The sequence below is a fragment of the Hylaeus volcanicus genome, chromosome 4, assembly GCF_026283585.1.
Source record: "Hylaeus volcanicus isolate JK05 chromosome 4, UHH_iyHylVolc1.0_haploid, whole genome shotgun sequence".
NCBI classification, from domain to species: domain Eukaryota; kingdom Metazoa; phylum Arthropoda; class Insecta; order Hymenoptera; family Colletidae; genus Hylaeus; species Hylaeus volcanicus.
The window spans coordinates 22,138,593-22,162,079 of NC_071979.1; the positions used below are offsets into that span (position 1 = coordinate 22,138,593).

The 23,487-nt window shown below is 41.7% G+C and overlaps 1 protein-coding gene across 1 annotated transcript in view; it reads right to left on the reverse strand.

Moving 5' to 3' along the window:
• LOC128875329 (suppressor of lurcher protein 1) overlaps positions 1-23,487 on the reverse strand; it is a 469,960-nt gene that overhangs the window by 240,197 nt on the left and 206,276 nt on the right. The window contains exons 7-8 of the mRNA XM_054120827.1: positions 13,065-13,276; positions 10,359-10,436 (exon numbers count right to left, since the gene is read on the reverse strand). Coding sequence (XP_053976802.1) covers positions 10,359-10,436; positions 13,065-13,276 — 290 coding nt within the window. The remainder of the gene's footprint in view (positions 1-10,358; positions 10,437-13,064; positions 13,277-23,487) is intronic.

A 23,487-nucleotide genomic window follows, 5' to 3' on the forward strand; every position in this document is an offset into this window, starting at 1 on the left:
CATTACCGAGTCCCACTGTTACAGTTACACCAGTTTTACTATACAACATCTTGCGACCGCTTGGATCCTGTTATTGCTCGTACCCGAACATTGTACCTGCGTCCCTAGCAATTTTAATACTGAGCCCTTTCCTGGAACTTGGATCCACTCGGTGCATCGATGGAAACTGTTTCCTATAAATCCCTTGCACGTCTCCGCCAGTATTTCAACGGAGGCATCGTATCCTGAAGCAGAAACGGAAAGGAATCTGCTTAAAGGACCCGAGCTCCGCTGAAAGATTAATAGAATCTCCTTTGATTGTCCAGGTTGACTGCGACCGTAATACTGGCTGCATCGGAGCACGTCGCGCGCACGTGGACCAATGCACCCCCAGGATATCAAATAGTCACGGCGACAGCAATATTTAAAAAGGCGACGTCTCGGGTGTAACGTCAGTCAGAATAATCCAGAGGCAAGAGCGCCGGATGAAAGGCGAGAAGGCACCTCCGTCGAAATTTATCAGGCGAACGCTCTTTCTAAGAAATTTTCTCCACGGCCATCTGCGGCAAACGTTCGTTTCGCTGCGGTCTCGAAAAGTGAACGCTTCGAGACGGCGTTGTGGGCATTAATCTTTAACTACTATTATTGGGTTACATTTGACCCGAGAGAGAAAGTTTCTTTATTTAGAAACAAACGATGAGTGCCTTAAAACAACATGTAGTGTCCCATAGTATAGGTATTCCTCTGTTTAAATTTTAGACAGGGAACCAAGCATAGTTCAGTAGCTTATAAGCTACTACCCTTGGTTTCCAATTGATCCAAGAAAACAAATCTTCTAAAATTTAAACAAAGGAATGCCTATAGCTTATAAGCTGATTAAGTCTTCTCGAAGGACTACTCCCTTTCGAGGAAATCATTAATACACTTCGAACTTCGATTACTGCAGCCAAGTAGGGCAGTAGGATTGAACTATTGGGAATCGTGTGAGAGTCGATGAGCCTAATTGGCGCTATTATCTAGACTCCTCTTCCCGTGTTGGGCCAACTATGGACTACATATAAACTCCTCCTGATACTTTAGCATAGTGCCTAATGAGAAACTATTCTGATTCAAGGCTAACTATGGACTTCCGATCGTCGGTGTTTTTGGTCTCCAGGTAAATCCTCGAGAGACTTCACCGAGGTTCCTCGTGGCGGGGTTGCAGAGGTGCCAATTTTCCTTAGCGTACAAGATGGTGCCAAGTTTGGCTACCCCAGGGATTTTCTACGGCGTATATTCGGTTCCTGGGCTTGGAGTGCGCATGACTGAACTATTGGGAGAGAAAGAAAGACAGGTATGGAACTGAAAAGGATGTGGTGGCATGAATAAATAGAACGTATGCAATGTCGAGTAAGTTTTCATAGACCCAGCCCTTCGAAGGCTAATTAAAATGGCATTTTCCTTCCAAGCAGGAACACTCTAGTTGATCGCATGATTTATCGACAGAGTGCAGTATACTAGCAGTTCAGAGAACTGTCTTATCGACTATGTGTCGCGTAAATCCGAGTCTTGCCGGTAGAGTGTTCCACATTATCGAGTCTTACTCACAGAGTGCTCTACATTACCAACAGCATACTTTACTTTATCGACTGCTCTCGGTTACAGATGAAAATATCGATACTGTAGAGAGCAAGTAGCTGAAAATGAATACAAACGTTCCGAAAACCTGTTGTGCAAAAGATTCCAAACAACACAGGCTTTTCCGTCGCTGGAGCTCTACCATTTTTCAAAATTTGAACATACCATTTTCAGAACGTGACTCTCTACCAATAAAGACTGCAACAAACGATCTGTTGACCCTTGGCAAAGCCCGAAGCGCGCTTAACGCCACGTTTCAATCGTTCCACGTGTAACGCTTTAATCTCGCAGCGCCAATGGCACAATAGGTTTCCATCGACCAGCAGCGAAAGAAAGCAAAACAAAACGAAACAAAAACGCGAAAATTGAAACACGCGTATGGAAACACAGCAGCGATGTCAGGCGGCCGTAAGTTCGGGCGCATTCGCCCGTTTCAGCGAACTGAAAGGCTCGTTTGTCTTCGTTACTCGCAAACGAGTCGCTTGGTTTATTAGAGCTTGCTCGCACGGTAAATTTCGCGAAACGCGCGTAGACGGCCACGCATGACTTCCTGGAAAATTTCGGCGGCCTCGCAAACTGCGTGTGCACGTGACAAGGGGAAAGGCGAGTCTTTCGAGCACGAAACGAGCATTGCATATAAATAATTGATGCGACAGCGTCATCCAATTAATCGAGGTGTGCATTTGATACATATAACGCGTCGCTAAACCGGAACAACTGATTTATTCGGCGAAGTGTTATTTTGATTGCGACGCCGGAGTTAATGGACAACCGACCATTCCATTGAAAAATAATTCGATCGAAGTTAGCAACTGTGGATGAATATCAATGTGAGGAAGACGAACAGTCTCCTCTCGAGGGTTAATTCATTACAAACGCACATGAATTCTACCGATCACAGTTTGGATAATTTAATGAGATAGTCTGGAGATAGAGTAGACAGGGTGGTTTCAGACCAGGTGGGTCTGAAAAATGTTAAGGTCATAAGAACACGGTACTGAAGCTTCAACACCGGTCTCCGAAATTCAACACCATCCCCTTCAATGGCAAAAAGCTCTCGTTGAACCGCAAAAACCTGGACTTTCCAATAATGCGGGATCCCTTCACAGGATGGAAGTCCTTCAATTTTTTTTCCTGCTTGGGTGGCAGCGAGCATCCGTCCACGAAGCATTCGAACGTTCGGTCTGTTAATCGATCAACGTGGAAAAACTCGACGCCGTGGCTGCTAATTTAATCGTCGTGATGGATACAAGACCCGAGTGGAACAGCGGTGATTCGAGAAACTCCCAGGATACCAACTTCAGGACTCGCCGGGGTGTAAGTACGGAGCATCGATCGAGGCCGATCATGAAGCCAATATCTCATCCTCGCTTGCGGTCTATTAGATTTCCACGGCTTCCAAGGGGTCACCGGCTTCCCATCCTTTCACCCCGTTCGCCGCGAAGAAAAAGGCTCGGCGCAAAGCGCGACTCTTTCAACGTCAATCCCTGAAAAGCACGCGAAATGGATCTTATACGTTTCCTACGGCCGGTAGTTCCCAGCTCCCAGATCTCAGGTTTGTCGACTGGTGTCGAGGAAATCGATAGCTGCTCGCCAATCAGAACAGCTATAGAAAGTGTATCGTTACATGTAGAACCTACTGTGGCGGTAGATTGGGGATGCAGGGACGATTCGAGTAAATGTGTGCCTTACTTGACCTTGTTCTCAAGGTACTTGGTCATTTTGTACTTAATTGGTTAAGCTGTTTTCGATGGGAGGAATTGCATTTCCGTCATTGTGATAAATAGTGGATGGGCGTTCTGACGCCTGATAATAGTTTATAGTGTAATTTATGAACGGAGATAATTGGTAATAATGTAATCGGTTCCGGTGTTCTCTGTGGAAAATTATCACATCATTCTTACGTCGGTTTGAGTACTCAACTGCATAAGCTATCAGAAGAAATTCCATTTTGTGATGTACGTCGCATGTGGTTTATGCATGACGGTGCACCGCCACTTTTCAGTCCAGCAGCCAGACAGGTCTTAAACGAACGATTCTCTAATAGATGGATAGGTCGTGCAAGACCTATTGGCTGGCCTGCACGTACTCCAGATTTCCGTGACATTATATCCTCTCCATTCACAATGCCTCTATGACAGTTTCTTTTCAGCAAAGACATAATGAAGCTGAAAGAGAGGAGGTTTGACGACGATGGCACAATTAACAAAGGAGCTCAACAATTTCTTACTAGACTTCCTGTGATGCTTTCAGAAGTGTCAAGAACATTGAAGAATATATTATCGAATGTCTACTCTGTCAGAGACTGTCAATGTCCAGCTTATGGATACTAAAATTTTTATTCTGAACAAAAGTTCTCATCAGCTTTATCTCTGAAATATAAAATAACTTCTAAACCTTAAATATTTAACTTTCTCGCGTGAAAATACATCAAACGTTATAGTAGAAGCTTGAAAATTATAGGATTGTTGAAGTAAATATTTTCAATCCCATTTTTTCATCCAGGTTACTATGAAACGTTAGGAACACCTGCATCGCTATACTTTTTTTCCACGTTCTTCGACTTGGAGAATTTGCTGGTGTGCAGCGATACGTTCGTGACACGGATCAGTGGCACGTAATGCGATGTTGATAACAATTTGCATCGACAATATTAATTCGTGCATACATTTCCATTCGTTGGGGCTCATTCACGTCATGCTAATGTTTATGACATCTGCATACTATATTTACATGTAGTTTTCATATACGCGTTAGCGTGTTGCTCCACTATAATAATGAGGCTTAACAAGTTTAACTGAAAATTATGGGAGGTGCGTTCAATTCTTCGTACTTTTTAATAATTCTAACCTGTGTTTTATAGCAACAGTAGATACGCAGGTTTACAGAATTTTCTGTGGAAGATAAATAAATATATGCCATGTTCAAGAGGTTATTTAAACCAGCTATAAATTTTATTCGTGTGACAAATGTATGGTCCGTCGAATAACAAAAATGTTGATATATCGTCGACAATAAAAATCAGAAGCAGAAATTTGTGATCGGTTAATGTTTCATGTTTCCTCGTTCAAATACGAAAAAACTTCTGCCCCGTGTTAAGCTTTACATTTATTTTACGTAATCGCGTTTGTTTCACTTGCAACCGAACGTATCGACACGCCACAGAAAAACATAAACGTTTACGAATGCGTGCAAACAATCGATGAAAGGGGATGATTTACCGCTGCAAATTGTACAAGTACATTTGTCAAATGTCAATTGCGCCGGCACGGAACCATATTTCCGTATCTTTTTAACGCTCGACGTGACTTGTAAAAGTATATCCACCATTCCAATAATATTACATATTATTATAGGTGTTGTCAAATAAGTTGCAAATGATTTTCATTTTATGTTAGACTTGAAGACTGTAATTCAATTTTTAAAATATTTGGATATGTACATGGCGGATCATAAAACGCAGAAAGAATATTAAAAACCTGCCTGTTAAAACATTTCGTTTCCCCTGAATTTAAAACACCACCGCATGCGAGAGTTAATCGAGCATTTATTTCTAGACCCTCCGTCGGATATCACAGCACGAACAAAAAAGCAATTACTGCGTGAATTACTTCGGTAGCGCGGTTTGCCCAGTTCGTTTCAACGTCAATTTTGATCCGTTTTCGGTCGAGACCGCTCTTTGACTCTGACTGCAAGGAAACAAGTTATTTCAGATAACAGTGGCCACGCGGTTGGACAGAAAAATAGCGAGCCCTCGGGTCCAGCTGATCGGATAAATGAATCCCATCGTCGGACTCTTTAAAAGCTTGTTTTAAGAGGGTCGAAAGTGGAAGGGGAGGTGTCGAAAAGTTCCAACGGTGAATTTTAACCCAGAAGCGTTCGCCGAACTAGAGTCTATAATAGGCTCCTTGTACCGCTTTTTTACCTGCCGTCGCTGCTTTAGTGGCCACTTTATCACGGTGTGGTCGTTTCGTTTCAAGTGGATTGTTCTGCATCCGACGCATTGCTGCGGGTGGCCACGGTTTATAGTCGGGGTTATTACGATCAAACCTGATTGTGAAGGATGCTGACGGCACTAGACGACGGCCAGTGTGAGGCATTGCAAGTTACAGTTGTCGCTATGTGATTAAAGTTAACGTTTTAACCACCGGGGGGGGGGGGGGGGGGTTTGGGGACGAATGCGCGGGAAACAATGAGGTCTCATCGCCCAGAAAGGCAAGATTTTTTAGAATTTTATAGAATTTAGAAGATTTAACAGAAAAAAGATTTTGCATGTTCAAAGTCAATCTAAACTTAGCATTCGTGACAATAGAATGCTAAGAAAGCATCTCGAATTGCTATCAGATGCCGGGAAAAATGGCCTCGAATACAAAGGGTTAATAGAAACAAAGAGTTAATCCTTTGCGATCTTATGTCGAGTGGAACTCGACAAAAATGTAGTGAAATCAGAAAATTCGGAATGCAAAGGGTCAAATCACTGTACCAGTGGCCCAATCCTCGTAAAAGACCCTGTGAGCGTAAAATCTGTCACCTGTCATCCCCTCAAAATATGTTCAACCCCTGTCTCCGCGTTTTCACCTGCTTTCGTTCTTTTTCATCCTTTTAACCAAGGGCATGGGTGCGTCGATGAAGTAATTACCAACGAAATTAATTGCTCCAATAAATAGATGGGGAAACTTGTTCCATCGTGGGGCCAGAATGGGCAAGTTTTCCAATTTTCCCACGCTCGGTTGTGAAACGAGGGAAAGGCGGGATGCGGCGCAATATCGTGTACATCTAGGATCAGTTTACGGTTCCTCGTACACAACTGTTTTGCCCTAGCTGCGGACTGAAACGAATAAGCAATAAATAACGGGGCGGGCGCGGACACCGGTAATGCTCTGCTAAACGTATATACGCATTACTCTGCTCGGTGGAATAACGTTTTCTCGCTGATAATGCAGAACAGGAGATGGTAAATTCTGATGACGTTCGCCTAGGACCTGGAAAGGAGAGACGAACCGGATGAAAAACGAAAAAAGACAGGCCGGGAGGGCAAATGATGGATCGAAATTCTGCAATTTTCTCCCTCGACTCGGCGGAAGTAGTGCATACGCTGGCCTAGCGCGACGCTAACTTTTCCAACGTGATTCCCAGGGCTGTTTTACGCCGGTCTTTTCGATGGAAAAAGTCGAAGTTGCTGCGAAAATTTGTCTATAGGGTGTGCCGTTTCATATAAGTTTGTCTTAGAATGAGAGCAATCAGCGTGCGTCCCGGACGCGAGCGTGGTTTGACCCACGTTGAAATCCTGGCGAGGAGACGTCCAAGGGTGGACTAATTGACCCGTTCATTGCACAAATCGATTAAACTCCATAAAACATGAAGTTTAGAAATGCGATGAAAAGGGCCTCCGAAATAAATTATTTATTATTCAATGATCGAAAAAGTTTTGTCGTTTAATGATGTTCATCTTTATTATTCGAGAATATTATTATAAATATAAAAAGTTAACTATACCAAGGGCTTCGACACTTAAATTTAAGATTTTTCGAAAAGTGAAGTTTTTTCCAAAATCGAGCAATGAACGGCTTAATGCGAAGTTAATGAATATTGTAGTTCATTTCGATAGCGGATATTTCGGAGCGGATATTATAAAAATTGAATTTTCCAAATGCATATGATAATCGAATATGATATTTCTACTGAAATAAATCAGGACCCAGTACACGTGAGATTTTCCGTTTCCAAGACATTGTACATAATGACCCGTGTTTTATGCTTGAAAAGAAACCTAAAGGGAAATGAATTATTATCGCGGGAAGATTGCTTTGAAATTCACGCAACTCGAGGCACTTCTACTTTTAAACTGAAACATCGCACGCGAACCGGCCGTTAATTCAAATAAATACATCCGTTATTTTATAATACCAGCTCTCGAACTGGTGGCATTTCGAGAACGTAAACACGCCGACTTTCTCGCGTCCGCCGTATTTCACACGCTATTCAACCACGAGAGCAATCAAAAAGAATGATAATCGACGCAGATTCAGTCATTAAAAATTTCCAGCGAATCGTCACGATTCTATGACCCTCGTCGATCGTTTTTCCAGCCAAGATTCATTGCGGTGGAACTCGCAGTGTCAACATTACGCTCGGGTGAAAAAGAGCTTTTGCTTTTGAATTATGCCTGCTCAATAACGTCAGCATTGGAAAACACCGATGTGTATGAGGTCTGTTGGCCTATTAACGAGAGCATTTTTTTCGGTATTTCACTGACGAAAACAGCGGTTGGAACATAAAGAAGCTTTCCTCCTCCCCGGGTCAGACGTGACCCATCAGGGGTTGTATATTAATCGTCCAAGTGAATAATCTCTAGTTCCCATGGCTGGTGAAGTTTAATCCCAATCTGTATACGATCCTCAAGGGTGGTTACTGTTTACACGTGTAAATCCATCCCCTAACACAAGGGCAGTGTTAACCAACACCAACGTCAACGAGGCCTCGCGAACGCGCAATTGTAACCCCCTAACAACGCAACGGAATCCTGAGTGTGCTTGGAACTCCGTGAGAACTTACTGCGTTGGAAAGCGCAACCCTCGTTCTTACCCCCTTGTAACCCTCTTCGCGATACTTAGGTTTAACCGTAAAACAAGGCGCGCGCGATGTATCTGCATGCTCTTATACACCAAAACCTACTTTCGCATGCTCTACACTCCTGGTTAAGTGCTCTAAATTATCCGAGCACCTGCACAAGGGCGGATGTGCACGTGAAGTGTGCGACGGTCGATGAATTTTCTCGATGTTTTTTGGGCGGAAAAAATTTCCTTCACAAAGGCCGACCTAAAAACAGGGAATATTAATCGCGCGACGCCGGCGTACGCCACTTCGGGCGTCGTTGGAAATTTTGTCGAACAAAGGGCGGTTATTGTCGCGGGCCATGTTTGGCAATTTCTGAAACCGGCTGGATCGAGAAGAAAGAATTTAATAGAATAACGAAGTTGGAAATTTATTTGTTGGTAATTTTCTAGCGATCCGAGTATACGTCTCGAGTATTCCTCTCTCGACTACCCCCAGAAGGGTCCGTTTACATTCACAATTCGGTGGAACCTGCAGGAATGGGGTGATAAGCTCCAGGATGGGATGCAAGTTTCATAGAACCGTCAAAAGACGCAAACACGGAGATCTGAAAGTCTGGGATTGCCCCCATTCGTCAGGGAAGCGAGGATCCGCCATTTGATGCACGACGAGGCGAAGCACGAGGCAATACGTGTAAATATCGATGGGGACGCTGGGAGTTGAAGACTTTGGGAAACTCGTATACAAAGGCACGGATCACCTTGTACTTGTCAACCGAATAATTTAGTTTAGTGCCCCTCCTACCCCCGCTCATAACCCCGGGGAACTTATTTTCCATGAAAAGGATATAAAGTTTGTCCTCCTTCGAGCTTTCAGGGTGCACGTTACACGCGGCTGATGACTCCGACGGTACACACAGCTCGCAAAGTTTATGCGACTCGGCGGTGAAGTTATATTCGAAGAACTTCGAGGGAAATCATATCGCTGCTGAGTATCATGTTCGGGATATACAAATAATCTGTTCGAATAGCGACAGAGAACACCGCCGCTATCTTTATTACGTATATTTCGCCCCCTTGGTCTATAAAACTTTTGTGCGAAGTAAAATCTTACATCCGTGCTTCGCTCGCGAATATTCACGTGCAGGGCGATGCTGCGCATCGTTTGTGAGGTATAAATTCAATTTAAGGAGGGAAAGTAGATTGGAGTATATATGTATTTAAGTGTACTTGAGAGGGGAACAGTGTTTTTACCGTTGGTGAAAAACATGATACCTCGAGGAATTCATTTGGGAGATACTAAATATTTCGTGTAAATGTTTGATGCGTGTATTGGAGGCACATATTTTTAAGAATATTTCAGGTAATTTTCATAAAGATATATTAATTTTGTAGAGAAAGTACAGACGACTTTCAGATAAAGAATAACCACAGAAATAAAAATGTTGTTTGTTGATGAATATATGACAGGAATATTCCAGGAGTTGTTATTGAACCAGTATATTCAAATTTGATGATATATTTATCTTGATTCTGATGAACGTATCATTAAACATATCCCCGATAAGTGAGCTACCATATTGCCTGCAATGTAGTCAATTATACGCTGGAATTAAGCAATTAAAAGCCAACGTTCTGGAAATTTAAATATTTTCATTTTAATTGTAAACAATTTCGGTGGCGTTCATTTAATTGTTAACATTCGAACGTTTCGCATTTTATTTTCGATTTACTTTACATTAAAATCAGTTGAAAAATTGTAAAAGTATCAGTAAAGGTATTTCGGTTCTTTTAATTAATAAACTGAGTGAAGTCTAAATAAAGTGATATAATCATAAAGAAAATTAAATAAAATCATAAAAATTACATGTATTTTTATTTTAAACTTTCAAAAACCTGTAATTTCTAAAAATTCACAACGATTCCTCCAAGATGGCACAAACATTTAAGACACCGTTTCAATGAAATAAAAAATACATCATCTCGCCCTCGGGCGCCGAAACAACGACTAATAAATTGCAAGCGGTCGCTTTTTCTTGCTTATACGTTCACCTCGTTTCGCCCATTGGAGTCAATCCGTTGAATTATCTGCGAAGGAGACTCACGTGCCAAGTGAGTAGTCGAAGACGATAATCGGCGTGGGACGTTATTGATTGTGGGAGGAGGGGAGGGGGGCAATAAATCGACGACATAAAATGATGTACTTACTCGTAGCGCTGACAGCTGGTCCAATGACCGAGTACTTGGGGTTACCGGTAACGGCCCCTGGGATGACCTTGTCCAGCTCTGAAATACATTATTGTAATTATCCTCGGAATATACAGTGCCGTTAATTACAATTGGGAGTCGCGTGTGCGAATGGAACACGGCCAATTTACCCTAGCAAAGGATCCCTATCCATGATTTATCGCCTCATAAATAGCTAGGGACGCTCGAATGCCACTTACTTCTTATCCACTTCGTCCAAGACACGCGAGAGAGACCCTAATCATTCCAGTTGCATTATTAATAAAAACGGTACATTATATTCCCTGGTTGGACGCGTGGAAGTCGCGTAGATTTCGAGGGATAGTTAATTTAATTGGTACCGTTTAGCCATAATTAGGCCAGCAACGCGTAAAGAGGCCCATTTAACAGGGGATACCAATGTTATCCTCCGCGTAATAACGAACTTATGCAAATCGCCGACGTTTCACTGGTAACGCGTTCCCGGATACCAGAAACACGAAAGCTTCGCTGGTATAACTCGACTCGGGTGGAAGTTTAAAGGAATTATCCGGGAAGGTAACTGACGGGTGGATAAATAGAAAAATAGACGGTACGTGAGGTAACTCGAGGCTCTGTTTTACCTACAGGATCGTCGTCGCGGAGGAAAGCTTCGCGAAAGCTCAGCTTCGGTGCGCTTTCTCTTCCATTTGCAGCGGCGACGCTCAGCGTCAAGCTTGCGAAGCTGTTCCAAGGACATACTACTTTACCGACGGAAGAAATCCATAAAAAAAAGCATGACGAACTTCTGCATCGGAGTAAAATAAACTTGTACGACAATTTACGTGACCTGTCGAGCAGCTGGGTGAAAACTTTCCTTAACAATCAACCGTTAAAGCAATTAAGATACTCGAGTTACTGAAAAGGAATAACGATCCTTGCTGCAAGGTACTTGGCGTGTCTGGATAGTGAAATGGGAGCTTTATTATTTTTATATAGTTTACGGAGGTGTTTGTGAAATGAAATTTAGTAGAATGTCAATTGAGAGATTTTTAGAAGAAAGATTGGAGAGAAAATTAATTGTTGGTGGTAGTATATTGCAATTAGTGCTAAGATAGGGTGAGCTGGCTCCTGGCACAGGACATATTTTCAAATCGAATAAGGTACTCCTGCAGCAGCCTTAAAAAGAATTTCTCATTTTCGTTATTAGTTATGTGGGGCAGCCAGTTCGTGCATTACGATGATTACCATGACCAATCAGTCCTACTTTCCAACTGGCAAATACAATCCTCGCTTGGAACGCAAGTGATTCTATTTTTCCAGCAACTCTGTATATACAGGGTGGTACCTCAATTTTGGTGTGATCTGGAATATATTGACACTTCATACTTAAGAAAATAAGAAATATGAACTAAATCTGTATGACTTTTTGTTATCGAAGAAGACAATTTTGAAAATTTATTGGATGTTACGAGTCTCGAGGCAGAAGATTTTAGTACAGCGTTCGATTAGAATGGTTTTGTAAATAAACACGAGTCAGTTGCTATCCAAGATTAATTCTGTTAGAGCAATTATCAAAAATTTATTTTTACTTTGGGTTTGAAAGAAGAAGCCTACGCTTCCACGTTGTGCCACACTTTCTGGGACACCCTGTATTAGAAATTCAATTAATTGAAAGCGAATGCGATCGGGGTCCACAAAGGATACAGAGAACTCTAGTAGGTTGGACTCGATACAAACTGACGTAGGGTTAGAGGAGATTGCGGAAAGTGACCAAAGCGAATCCTCTTTCGTTTGAACTGCGGAAATTGAGCAATGAAAAATGGACAACATCCAAAAGGGGTTGATCAATGTAGTGGTAGGGGCGCATCCTGTCATGGCAACTCGAGATTACGCTTCATTTATTTCAACTTTGGTTGTCGTTGCTATAAAAGCGTCTCTGGTAAAATTGTATTAGATTCTAGCAGAAATTGTGGTTCAAGGGGTTTTTAAGTACTCATGCATTGTAACTCTAAGAATGATGATGAAACTAGCTGCTCTTACTAAATGAACAAAATAAAAGTGGCACACTAGGAATGAGATTCCTATATTAGTTCATGGTCTTTGAATCATGGTTGATTATACACAATCTAATCTCGGTACTCCACGGCGAAATATGGTGGAATGATACGCACTTAGTATTCAAGAGGAGCCCTTTGATGATCCCATAACTTTGGTATTCGGAGTAGCTACGACTCCCTAGTATCTCAGAGAAGCATGAATCAAGTTCTTGATAGTATTACATGAGACTATAGCAGCGAACTCAAGAGAAAAGCTCCTAAACACTTCAAGAGTAGGGTCTAAGGAGGTCCTCGAGTACTCAAGCCTTGCGAAAGGGTTATCCATACTATGTCAACAATCCCTGATCGTGGTACACCAGAGATGAAATCTTGAATTAGTTTATAATCCTCGAATCAAGATTGATCTAGGCGTTGTAGCCTCAATACTCCAACGCTACATACACAGTCTGCAATCAAGAGGACCCTTGGAGGATCTTGAAACCCTACTTATAATCTTGGTCGTAGAATTGATCAGTTTTTCTCTCAAATTTTGTAAGTTCCTCGTCTCTGTTTCTCGGTTTGGCGACCAAACCGAAATACAAAAGAAAAGCAAAGGAGTGGGTGTCTATGTACACTACCGATATCAAAACTAACGCGATCAACTACCCACCAGGATGCGGTGCGTCGTCCAACGGCTGGAACTGGAACATCGCCTTGAACCCTTGGCCAGGCCACTCGGAATTAGCAACGAACTCGACGTAGAGGTCTGGCCCTGTGCTGAGTACCTCCACTTCCGCTCCTTGGTTGCAGAGTACAGCTATTGTGGGCGCCCCTGAATCCGTTCCGTCGTGCACTCTGATCAAGTCCGCCCTATTTAGGCAACTGTAACAGGACGCCTTTCGTTAAGGACGACGACTTATCGGTATGTTAGGCCGCGAGGCGAATAAGTCGGGCCCGGAAGCCGAGGGGATCCGACCAACCGACAGCAACGCGGCGTGGCCATACGAGACGACGGAGGCAAACCCTCCAGCAATTCTTTTGACGACAGTCGGTCGTTATCTTCCATTCTGCTCCTTCTTTCGCCGATTCAGCGTACGCGGGCCGCTATTGTGCCGTCGATTGACGATCCCCAGGCAATGAGAATCGCGGTCTACTTTGCTTGGCCCATTGCTCGGAAATGTATTCGGTTTCCGGAGGAATCCTAAGATCAGTTGCTGAGAATTTAAATATTCGTACCAGACTTACTGTGTAGGAGGGACACTTGTGAGTTATTTTGGAGATTAGGGAAGAAACCACTTGATGCTTTTGGACTCAACATTTTTTCACCCTTGGCACTCCGAATTATATTTCAATTTCGTTGGCAGCAGCTCCCAACGCTTTTAAGTGTTTACTTGTATATAGGAATACAGGCGGTGGAATAAATGAGCTAGACTTTTCTTTTACCGTTGACTTTAAAAACTTTATTAGAAACACTAGGAAGGGCACGTCTGTTCTGCACGAAAAAAAGTAGCTCGAATGAAAGAATGTGACGAATTTCGTTACTGAACTATAGACCCTATCGATCCCATACTTTGTCTAAACAAGCCAAGATGGGACGCAGCTGCACTCTCTTGACTTGTGTCTAGGAACGAAACCCAAACGCACAGAAATGGTTTTTGTAACGAAGATTTTCTCTTTTAGTGAAGAGAAAATCCAACAACTCGAAATTTAATTTAACTTTTGTAATTTTCATGTGTATGATATCTTTTGAAACAATTTCCAAAATGCAATCTTGGTTTTCTTTTCCACGTTTCACAAAAATAATTGGTTTCTCTTCTTCCTTCAGGTATCTTTCTGTTCGAGCAAACTGCACAATCCTTGTGCTTTCCTTCGGGATCTACGAAAATGATACAAGGCTTACCATCTAAACGATCGTGTTTATCATATGTTTCAGGCCTTCTCTATCGATTTGGACACGAAAGAATGTCGAGTGGTACTCGGAAAAGGAGCTCCTGAAATAAAAACTGATGTCGAGTCACACTCGACATAGTAGTGCAAAAGGTTAAGGGATACCGACCAGCAATTGGAGTAGAATTTTAATTGCCGAATGAGAGTCGTTATTATATGACGTGAATAAATTGAAGGGTACTGAGAATTTTAATTAAATTTGTAAAGTAACCAGATTTTTGAAAGGTTCATCTTGTTGTATATTTACATCAATCGAAAGCAAATAAAACATTAATATAAATAAAATTAAAATCCTGCCTGATACTCTAATTAATAAGTAATGGTTAAATAATAAATACAACGTACAATAAAGTGTCTGATAGTTTAATACTCCCAGTTTCTGCACCCGAAACGCCGCGAGTTACAAGTAAAAACAACTCGTTACGCAAATTCGAAAGTTTCCACAAGTGTGGCGATCATCCAAGTAACGAGTGAAAAAATAAACGCTTGTCCCGGCGTGTTCTCTTCTGCGAGGAAATTTTTAAGTCCGGGGAGTTTGCGCGAGGTAGAGCAATGGAACGGTAAAGTTCCTGTACGGAATAAAGTTTCTTCCGTCGAGTGTAGCAGAAAATCTGAAGTTTCCTAGCCTGCGGAGTGAAACGAACTGCAAATGTTCGATACTCTAATCATTACTGCAGACGTCACTGGATCAGTATACATTTATTCAATAAAACTCTCGGTTTAAACAATTCTCAACATAAATATGTAATTTGTAAAGCATTTGTGACATTGTTCTGTTAGGATTCCTTACAGCCGCCATAGAATTAATTCCTCAAAACGGCACGTCCACTGTCAAATGAATTAGGTCTGCACTAGGTCTGACAAATGCAACAAAAGATGCTCTTTCAAACCAAGAATTCTAAATTACGACTCCGAAAGCCTCGCATTCCCCATTCAGATATTCCCTCTTCTGGACGATTCTCGCTAAACAATCCCTGCAACCTTTAATCCCCTCCATACTCTCAAGTCGCGCGTTAGAAGAGACGGAAATTGAAACGCGAGTAAAAAACAGGCACGGCTTTCCGACTCATTTATCGACTTGGTCGCGCAGTCCAAGAAGAACCACGAAGTCGATTCTTGGGGGCGAAGTGCCTTGCTATACTTTCTTCAAGGTCTGACGCTCGACAAAGGTGAGATAAGTTTCCGTCGAGTGACTCGCCTCGTTGCAAAATCTCCTGCAAAAAGTTCACCAGCGGAGGGGGAGGGAGTAAGAGATGCTCGACGAGAGGGAAGGGAGTCGAGGTCGTCGTCGAGAGTGGCAATGGGAGCAGGGTTAAAGGTGAAACTGCGGAGGCAGTACAGTGACGAAGCGAACCTCGATGAAAACGGACCAGCGGCGGAACGGGATGGAAACAAGATGAAGGGAAAAAGAGGGAAACACGAGGTGGCCGTGTGTGTTTCAGCGATAGTCGGAAATTCTCTTTCTAGGTGCACGCGGACTACTCTGCCAATTGGACGGAAGAGAATTACACCTCGCGGCAACAGCGTTAGCTCCACGAACCGCGGAATGCCAACAAGGGATCGGTGATTCGATCGATTCGGGGGCCTGATCGATGACGACCACGGGATAACCTTATTAGTTCCGTAGGTTAAGCAATTACCACGGCAGAGAAAGATTAGAGGAAGGGCTGGAGATTAAAGGCCCGTTCCTCTTTCCGCTTTTGTCGATGCCGGCCTCTGGTGTACATGAAATAGAAAGGCGTTGTCGAATCTCGAACGGAAATCGACCGGGTGGTCCTCGTGGATAACGTGAATCGAAGAGTGATGGATCGAGTGCGCGTGACTCGACTGGTAGAATCGTAGAGTACGTTCTGGATGTTTATATTCAATTGTTTCTTGAAGAATGTCACCTCAAAATGAAATGAATGTAAAATTTTTTTTTTATCGATAGACATAAATAGAAGTGATTAGCTCTGTTAGTAAGATAGGTTGCATTTAGTAAGCTGGAACCGTGTCTTAATAAATCTTACGGGCAACTGCGGTATTACCCGTAGGAAAAAAGTTCTTAGAAGAAATTGCGAGTGGCATTGATGGGCGAATGCTACGGCATTGTCGTTTTTATTTTCATGTAGTTCCAATAGAGTTACAATGGTCGATAAAAAGAGATTGAAACGAATGGGGAAATGGGAATATAAGAACTTTTCATGATACTTGTGATCATGAAGGTAAGATGACGTGTAAATTTCTTTTAAGTGATTTAAAGATTAATTTGTAAATATACTGTCAAATTTTTGAAGCAGTCACCGCTTCAACAATTGTTTTCAAAAACTGTGTCAGAAGTTTTACGAACACTCGAGACATTTTAAAGAGAACTTCGAAACGCACGAGTCAAAATGGCTGGCTCGTTCTAGAGTTGAGAGCACCTATTTTATGGAGGCGCAAAAGTGGAACGAGCAACGACATAGAATCGCGCACGAGTTCTCAGGAGCGCTCAGGAATGGGTGTATCGAGTGGCTGACAGAGAGGAGTCTCTCTTGGTATCCATCAGCTCCATTCAGGATAATATCCGAGTGCGTCTGACAGTGCGGCTTAACGCTGATGTATCGAGGCATTTCTCAGCAGCCCTCCCTTCTACCAGCGCATTTTACCGCGACTTTCTCTGATAAACGCTATCGAACGTAAAATTAATTAACAGAATTAGTCGACTTCTGACAAATCTAGAGGAAATAATTCTCCCAAACTTCAATTATTTGGGACAGAGGCGTGCTTTGCAATTAATTGGAAAGTTAACAAACGGGGACGTCAGCTTTGAGCAGAATGCTGTAAACTACTAGCATGGATTAAGATAGGATAACCTAATTTCAACAGTAGCATAGGTATCGACTATATTAATTTACTTCGAAGAATTCTGTTACGTTTCTACTCTTCTGAAATCATTTTGTTTCTTCTTACATATTTAACCCTTTGGCCTACGATTTATTGGAAGATCGTGCGTGCCATAGTCAAGTATAAAATTCCTTACGCACTTTCATACAAACTGTCTGACTCGTGCTTGTTGTTAGATGTTGGTCCAAATATATGCATCTTTAAGTACCTGGATTTTTTGTATAAGTCTTTTTGCTTCGTTTTGAAAGTATGTATAGCGTGGCACGTAATTCCTCTGGTTTAGAGTATCGTCGCACTGTTCAAAGTTTTAAGGACAATAGTAAAGTAAAGACATAAGACCGTTTGGCGGAAACCAGATCCTTTTTGGAAAACTTGGCGACTCACGTCGAGTCCAGGGAATGCGAACGAGCCGTAACCATTAAAAGCGAGTGTAAGGAAGTAGAACAGAATAAAAGGTACAGTAAAAGGGAAACTCGAAGCAACCACGAAGGAAATTTTAAGGTTGCGCCAAGTCAGATCGTTACGAATATGAACGCTCCGAGAAACAAGAAGTTGCGAGATATTACAAATACAGTTGAACCTTCATTCTGTAAAGTAATATAAAGTTCAGTTTACGGAGATGATTCTACGATTTACAATTTTAAATAAAAAAACTTAGTTTTTCTTTCATTAATCATACCTTTACTGCTCGTCCAAATTTTTGAATAAATTTTAGACGAATTGTATTAGAGTCAATCTGTTTAATTTGACCATTTATCACACTGGCGGGTAATTCTGACCTGTCGATTTACCATCGTTTATTCTTTTCCATTCGCCCACACAGCGAGACACGGGTTGATAAAAATCATGAATCATATTGCGAGGCTTTGTTCTTTTAGCCCTGCTCTATATTCCGTTTCCCATTCTTCTCTTGACTTGCCTTGCATCTGGGTTACGAGGTCTTGGTACAGGACTGCTTTTTCTCCACTTGATGTAAGTGTCGTTGCTCTTTTTACGATTACTCATTTCGCGAGAATAACGAGAAACTGAAATTGATGCGTCTATTTATTACTCCATTCGTTTACTTCGCCGCCAGAAATATGAGCGAGGGAATCGATTCGGGGAAAACAACAGGGACCGACTCCAAAATCAATTATCCTTTGTCGTGGAATGTTTATACTGAATCGAGGAACGATAGCTCGTAACGATGCGATATTAGGGGGCGCGTGGAGCGTGGAAAAAATATGCACTTCGCAGCGAACTAATATTTGAGAGTCACAAATTTCCACGTTGCTGTAATTGCAGCTTTTTGTCGCTGCAGCTTGAATCGGCAATGAATCAACGTACTCGCCGATATAAGCGCGAAACGGAAGTACAGAACGGCTGTAAAACACTGGGGTTCTTTTTAACGGGGTCAGGGAGTCAAAAGAATCCGAAAGTAATCAATTTTTTAGCGCACCTGTTTTACAAAATCTCTTGACACGTTCTAGCAAATTTTCCGCAAGTCGTGAGACAAAGGTTATGTTAATCAACAAAGTGAAACGAATTTTATATTTAAAACTCTGTTTTAAGCTTCTCTGTAGACATACATAATTTAATTAAACGTATGACTTTATCAAAATAAACTAATGTAACAGATACATTCTGTGTATTTAATTATTAATATATACATAAATAATGTATAAATATGTATATAAATAATTATTTACATATATATGTAAGAGAGAAATGGTGTTCCATTTAATGAACTGAACTTGCGCAAGACTTCTTCATAAACCGATTGAGGCTTCGGCAATAATTCGTTTCCACTCTCGGCTATCTTGTTTTGGTAATCGGACCTACGCGATAGCATAATACGATTTGAAAATTGTTCATTATGCGAGACCGTTTCCGAAATTATATTCGTTTAGGTTCGCCTGAAACGTCCAACAAGTGCATGCAATTTTCCCTCCGTCGCTCCGTGGCGTGGTTGTAAAACGTCAACCCGTAAACGGTCCTGGCAGTTTACGTGAAAATTTGTTGCGCGAAACAGGGGTTGTTCTAGGTTGCCTGTATACAAAAGAAGATTCTTATTCCACGTTCCACGATGGCTTCGCAAAATTGTGGTATCACACAGGGGTAGTTTTTTAGAGTACACAAGATTGGAAAATATCGGGTTCAGGGTCTTTAAAAGACTGATATAGAGTCAGATTAATGATCACTCAGGTTTGGCGTACAAACTTTTGGTGTATAATGTACAGTCAGTCCCATATATGTCTATTAACGAAACCTGTCTAAATTAAATAAGTCTCTTCGTTTACAAAATTTGTGTACAAATTTACAGTGAAAAGTGATTTTACAGCACCATAAAAAGTGACAGACTAATGTGAGATTTTAGTGGCTACCATTCCCTTTGGAGTAATCTCCTTGGGAGTTGATGCAACGTTCCCAGTGATTCTGCTAATGTCGAAACGCCTTCTGAGCGTCCCTTTTCTTACCGCTGTTCAGCACAATCCACGTTTCTTCCTAAATCTCTTTAACTGTGCTAAATCTCCACCCATCGAGCTTCGTTTTCATTCTAGAGAAGATGGAAAACTCTCACATTCCTAAAAGAGGGGAATTGATGGTGCTATTGAACGACATCGTGGAAAATTATGTCAATAAACATTTCAAATGTGGACGAGCTTCTCTATACCTTCTTGTGAATCATTGAAATTGTCAGCAAAAAATTATTTACGTCAAGAAACATTTTGTAGCAGGCGGAAAAAATGATACAAAAAGAAACAATACTAAACAAATGTTCATGTACCGTGCTCCATTACATTGCACCATGGAAGTGAATTTCATCCATGGAAGGAATGCTAAATGTTTGCCAAATCATGCAAAGGGAAAGGGCACGCACTCAAATGAACGACTAAACTGATCAAACAGACTCGTTCAAATGTTTGCCAGAACCGGTAATAATGTCGTCGCCGAAGTTGAACGACGTCACCGGCGGTCGTCGACATTGACGTCATCGTCTATGCCGTGGGAACTTTGATATAAAGCCACCTAAAACTGACTCTGGCAGCTGACGAACAATCGCGAGAGAAATCCCGCGAGAGTAGGAATGGTCCAGTATTCTTCGGTACATCTCCGCCCCCGTCGTTTCCCCTGACATATCCGTACTCTTAGTCTTTGCCTTCCCTTGCTCGCGCTGTCTAACCAGGGTTCTCGTGGAGCAGCGATAATGCGAGCCATACATTTGTTCGATGTACGAGATCGGCCAGCAGTGGCTCTCCGGGTAAGTGGAACTTGGCCAATTGTATCCTAAGGCGGTGAAAAACTTTACTTCTCCAAGAGGAAAACGTCTCGGACGATTGTGTCATTTATTCGAAGTTGAACAGATGTGTGGCGTTACTTATTCTCAGAATTGTTTCGTATTTTTCCTTTGGCGAGAGAAAAATCATCGAAAACCGAGTATATTAATTTCTATTGATTCGACATGTGAGCAATATATTTATAATTCCTCTCCGAATAATTTCTCTATTATATATTTTTATTTTAACCTTTGCGGCACTCCGTATTTTGATGCGTGTAAGAACATCATCGGACCATGAATCTGAGGTAAATCTTACGCTTCTTCAAACCTCACGATCGCCAATATGTCAAACGTCTAATGCCCTCGATATTACGAGCATAAATCTGTCGCGCGTAATACTGTGGGCTCTGCCATGCTACCTTTAAGCAGGTTATCAGAAATTCTCTCATCTTTCAAACTTCCATTAGTGGATATCATCCCTAGAATCTGCTGATGTAGGAGTGTTTGGTTTACGGATAGAGTATGCCATAACTCTGCTCTATCTAATGTCATAATTAAACTTTTACATTTTCTCGGTTCGATGTCATTCGACAAATTTTTCTATAAGGATGTTTAATCAGATATATCGATATTTTCAAGGTGGTGTAATTTCTGCCTCCACCATTTAGGTTACGCATTTATAAATCGCATTCAAATTTTATATTCGGTGCATTTTAAGTCATCGAATAAAATATATACCTGTAAAATATTTCAAACGTCAATTCCTTAAAATATTCGATTAAAACCCGTTGTAAAAAACGGAACCACCTTCCCTAGCCCAGTTCCGCGCAAGGTTTATCGAATATTCCACTATGCTACTTTTTCTTTGAGAATTAATAGCAGCAGTTAGAGCGTCCGAATTTAACACGGTGCCTCCACCATCAGTCGTTATTAACCTCCCCACAATAGGCACTTAAAGTGACGAGGAACGTACTTCCACGGGAAATTCTCTCTTTTTTTAAAACCTATAGTGCCGACTATACCTGACCCCTAAATCCTTTGAGCGTGGTACGGATCATGACTCTACTTAACCCACATAAAGTTCCTCTCTGCGAGAAGACTTAGAGCCGAGAATGGTGATAGGGAGAGGGGGGTCGACTTGGGAAACAAGAGGTGCCCAGAGACTTCCAGCTGCAACGTGCAGGAGTTAATCCTTGATAAATCCTCAAACTCCGTCCTAATTCGGTATCGAGCTTCCTTAATTTCATTCCTCCGTTGACCTCTCCTGGCTTTCGAAACCTTGAATTCGAATCGACGGCGACGGAGTCGCGAGCTAAGATGATCCTGCTGCTTCACGGTAAAGGTTTTCCTAACGGGAAGCGTCGTTTCCTGTCAGGATAGAGGCGAGTGGTTCGCTTCCCTCGCGCCTTTGAACTTCAGATAAAAGTACTGGCTTTTACTTGAAGTGTTTTTTAGAATACCAACCACGTCTCTTTTAAAGGCAGTGTTGTAAACTTTTGTTTGGTTGTGTCCCTTATCTAGGTTACGAAATGATTATCAAATTTGTTCCTAAAATAGTCTACGCTTGGAAACTTCCAAGCTACAATTACATTAAAAATCTTTTCAGCTCAACGCAAACTTGCATTTATAATAGCTTCTTTATAATTCCATCTTGGAAGCTTAAAATGCCCCTTTGATTGCGCCCGCGAGGCGACGTTGCGGGCAACTTTACGGCTCTTTACTTCCACCTTGTTTAGATCCTATTAAAGTTTAAACAAACGATCGAACGGAAAAATATTAATCCAGGGAAGTTTATCGCGCACGCAAATCTCCATTGCGTGTTTAATCCACCTAAAACCTCACCCCGTCCGACCCCTGCCCCGCAGAGGTTGACGTGCCGTCGAACTACAGCGAATACAATGTCGGGGTTCAGAAAACTTTTAAATAGAAAAGTTTCGTCCCGCGATCTTGCTTACTCGTTATCGTGCCTCGTTAACTCGTAAACGTTAATAACCGACAGGCGTCGTAATTCACAATTAGCGTAATAGAAGCACGAGGGGCACGACTAACGCAACCGTGGCTTTTTCATGCGAGGGAGGGCAACGGTCTTTTGATAATTTATCAGCTACTCGTGGAAAGTGGCACGTATAAAACTTTCATGGATAACCCACCGCAGTGCTCGTAATTAAATTGTCAGGAAGGAAACGATCGCGTTGTTTCATGCCGGGCGAACGTATTTTGATTCGTGTTGTGTTTGCATACGAAACAGAGCTCGATAATATGAAATAGTGAACACGGTTGGTCGGTGGAACGTGCATGAGAGGATAGAAAAATTCTTGTACCGAATGATTTATTTTTGTTTTTTTCTTCCAAGAGAGATATGATATTAATATTCATGAGCATTTTTCTTAAAACTGAGTAACTATTATGTCGAAGAAATAATAATATAATAATGAAATGAAGAGATAGTTTGATTCGTATATGTAATCGTTCTCGTAGAGTAGATGTGAAAATTTCTTATTGAAGTTGGAATAAAATCAATTGACTGCTCAAGGTCACTAGGCTATCCCCACCACACCTGTTGCAGGGCAAATTTGCTGAAGGAAATAACGAAGACCCAGTTGGCCAGCAAATTTGCCTAGGCAACAGGTTATTTTTAACTCGAGATATTTAGATTGCTGTTATAGAATAATTAGTCAAATTTTCATATTGCAAAAATTCAGCAATATATATTTGTATAATTTTCTTGAATTAAAAGTTAGGAGTATTAAATGAGATCCAGAATATATTTAAAATAATACAGGAAATTTATACCCCTACAGATATTAAATTGCGACGTTCCGTGGGAAATTAAATGTGAATTAAAATTCGTTTTTCATGGTTTCCTTGAATTGCTAGCTTTCCCTAGAGCTGGCGCCCTCTACTTAGGAAAACACCGATGCAGTGGACACCGCACGGAAGGCGATATTTTAGAAAGTAGTAGAAAGGGTGATCTAAAATAATAGAACTCGATTAAGGGAAAGAAACAATTATTTTAAACCCT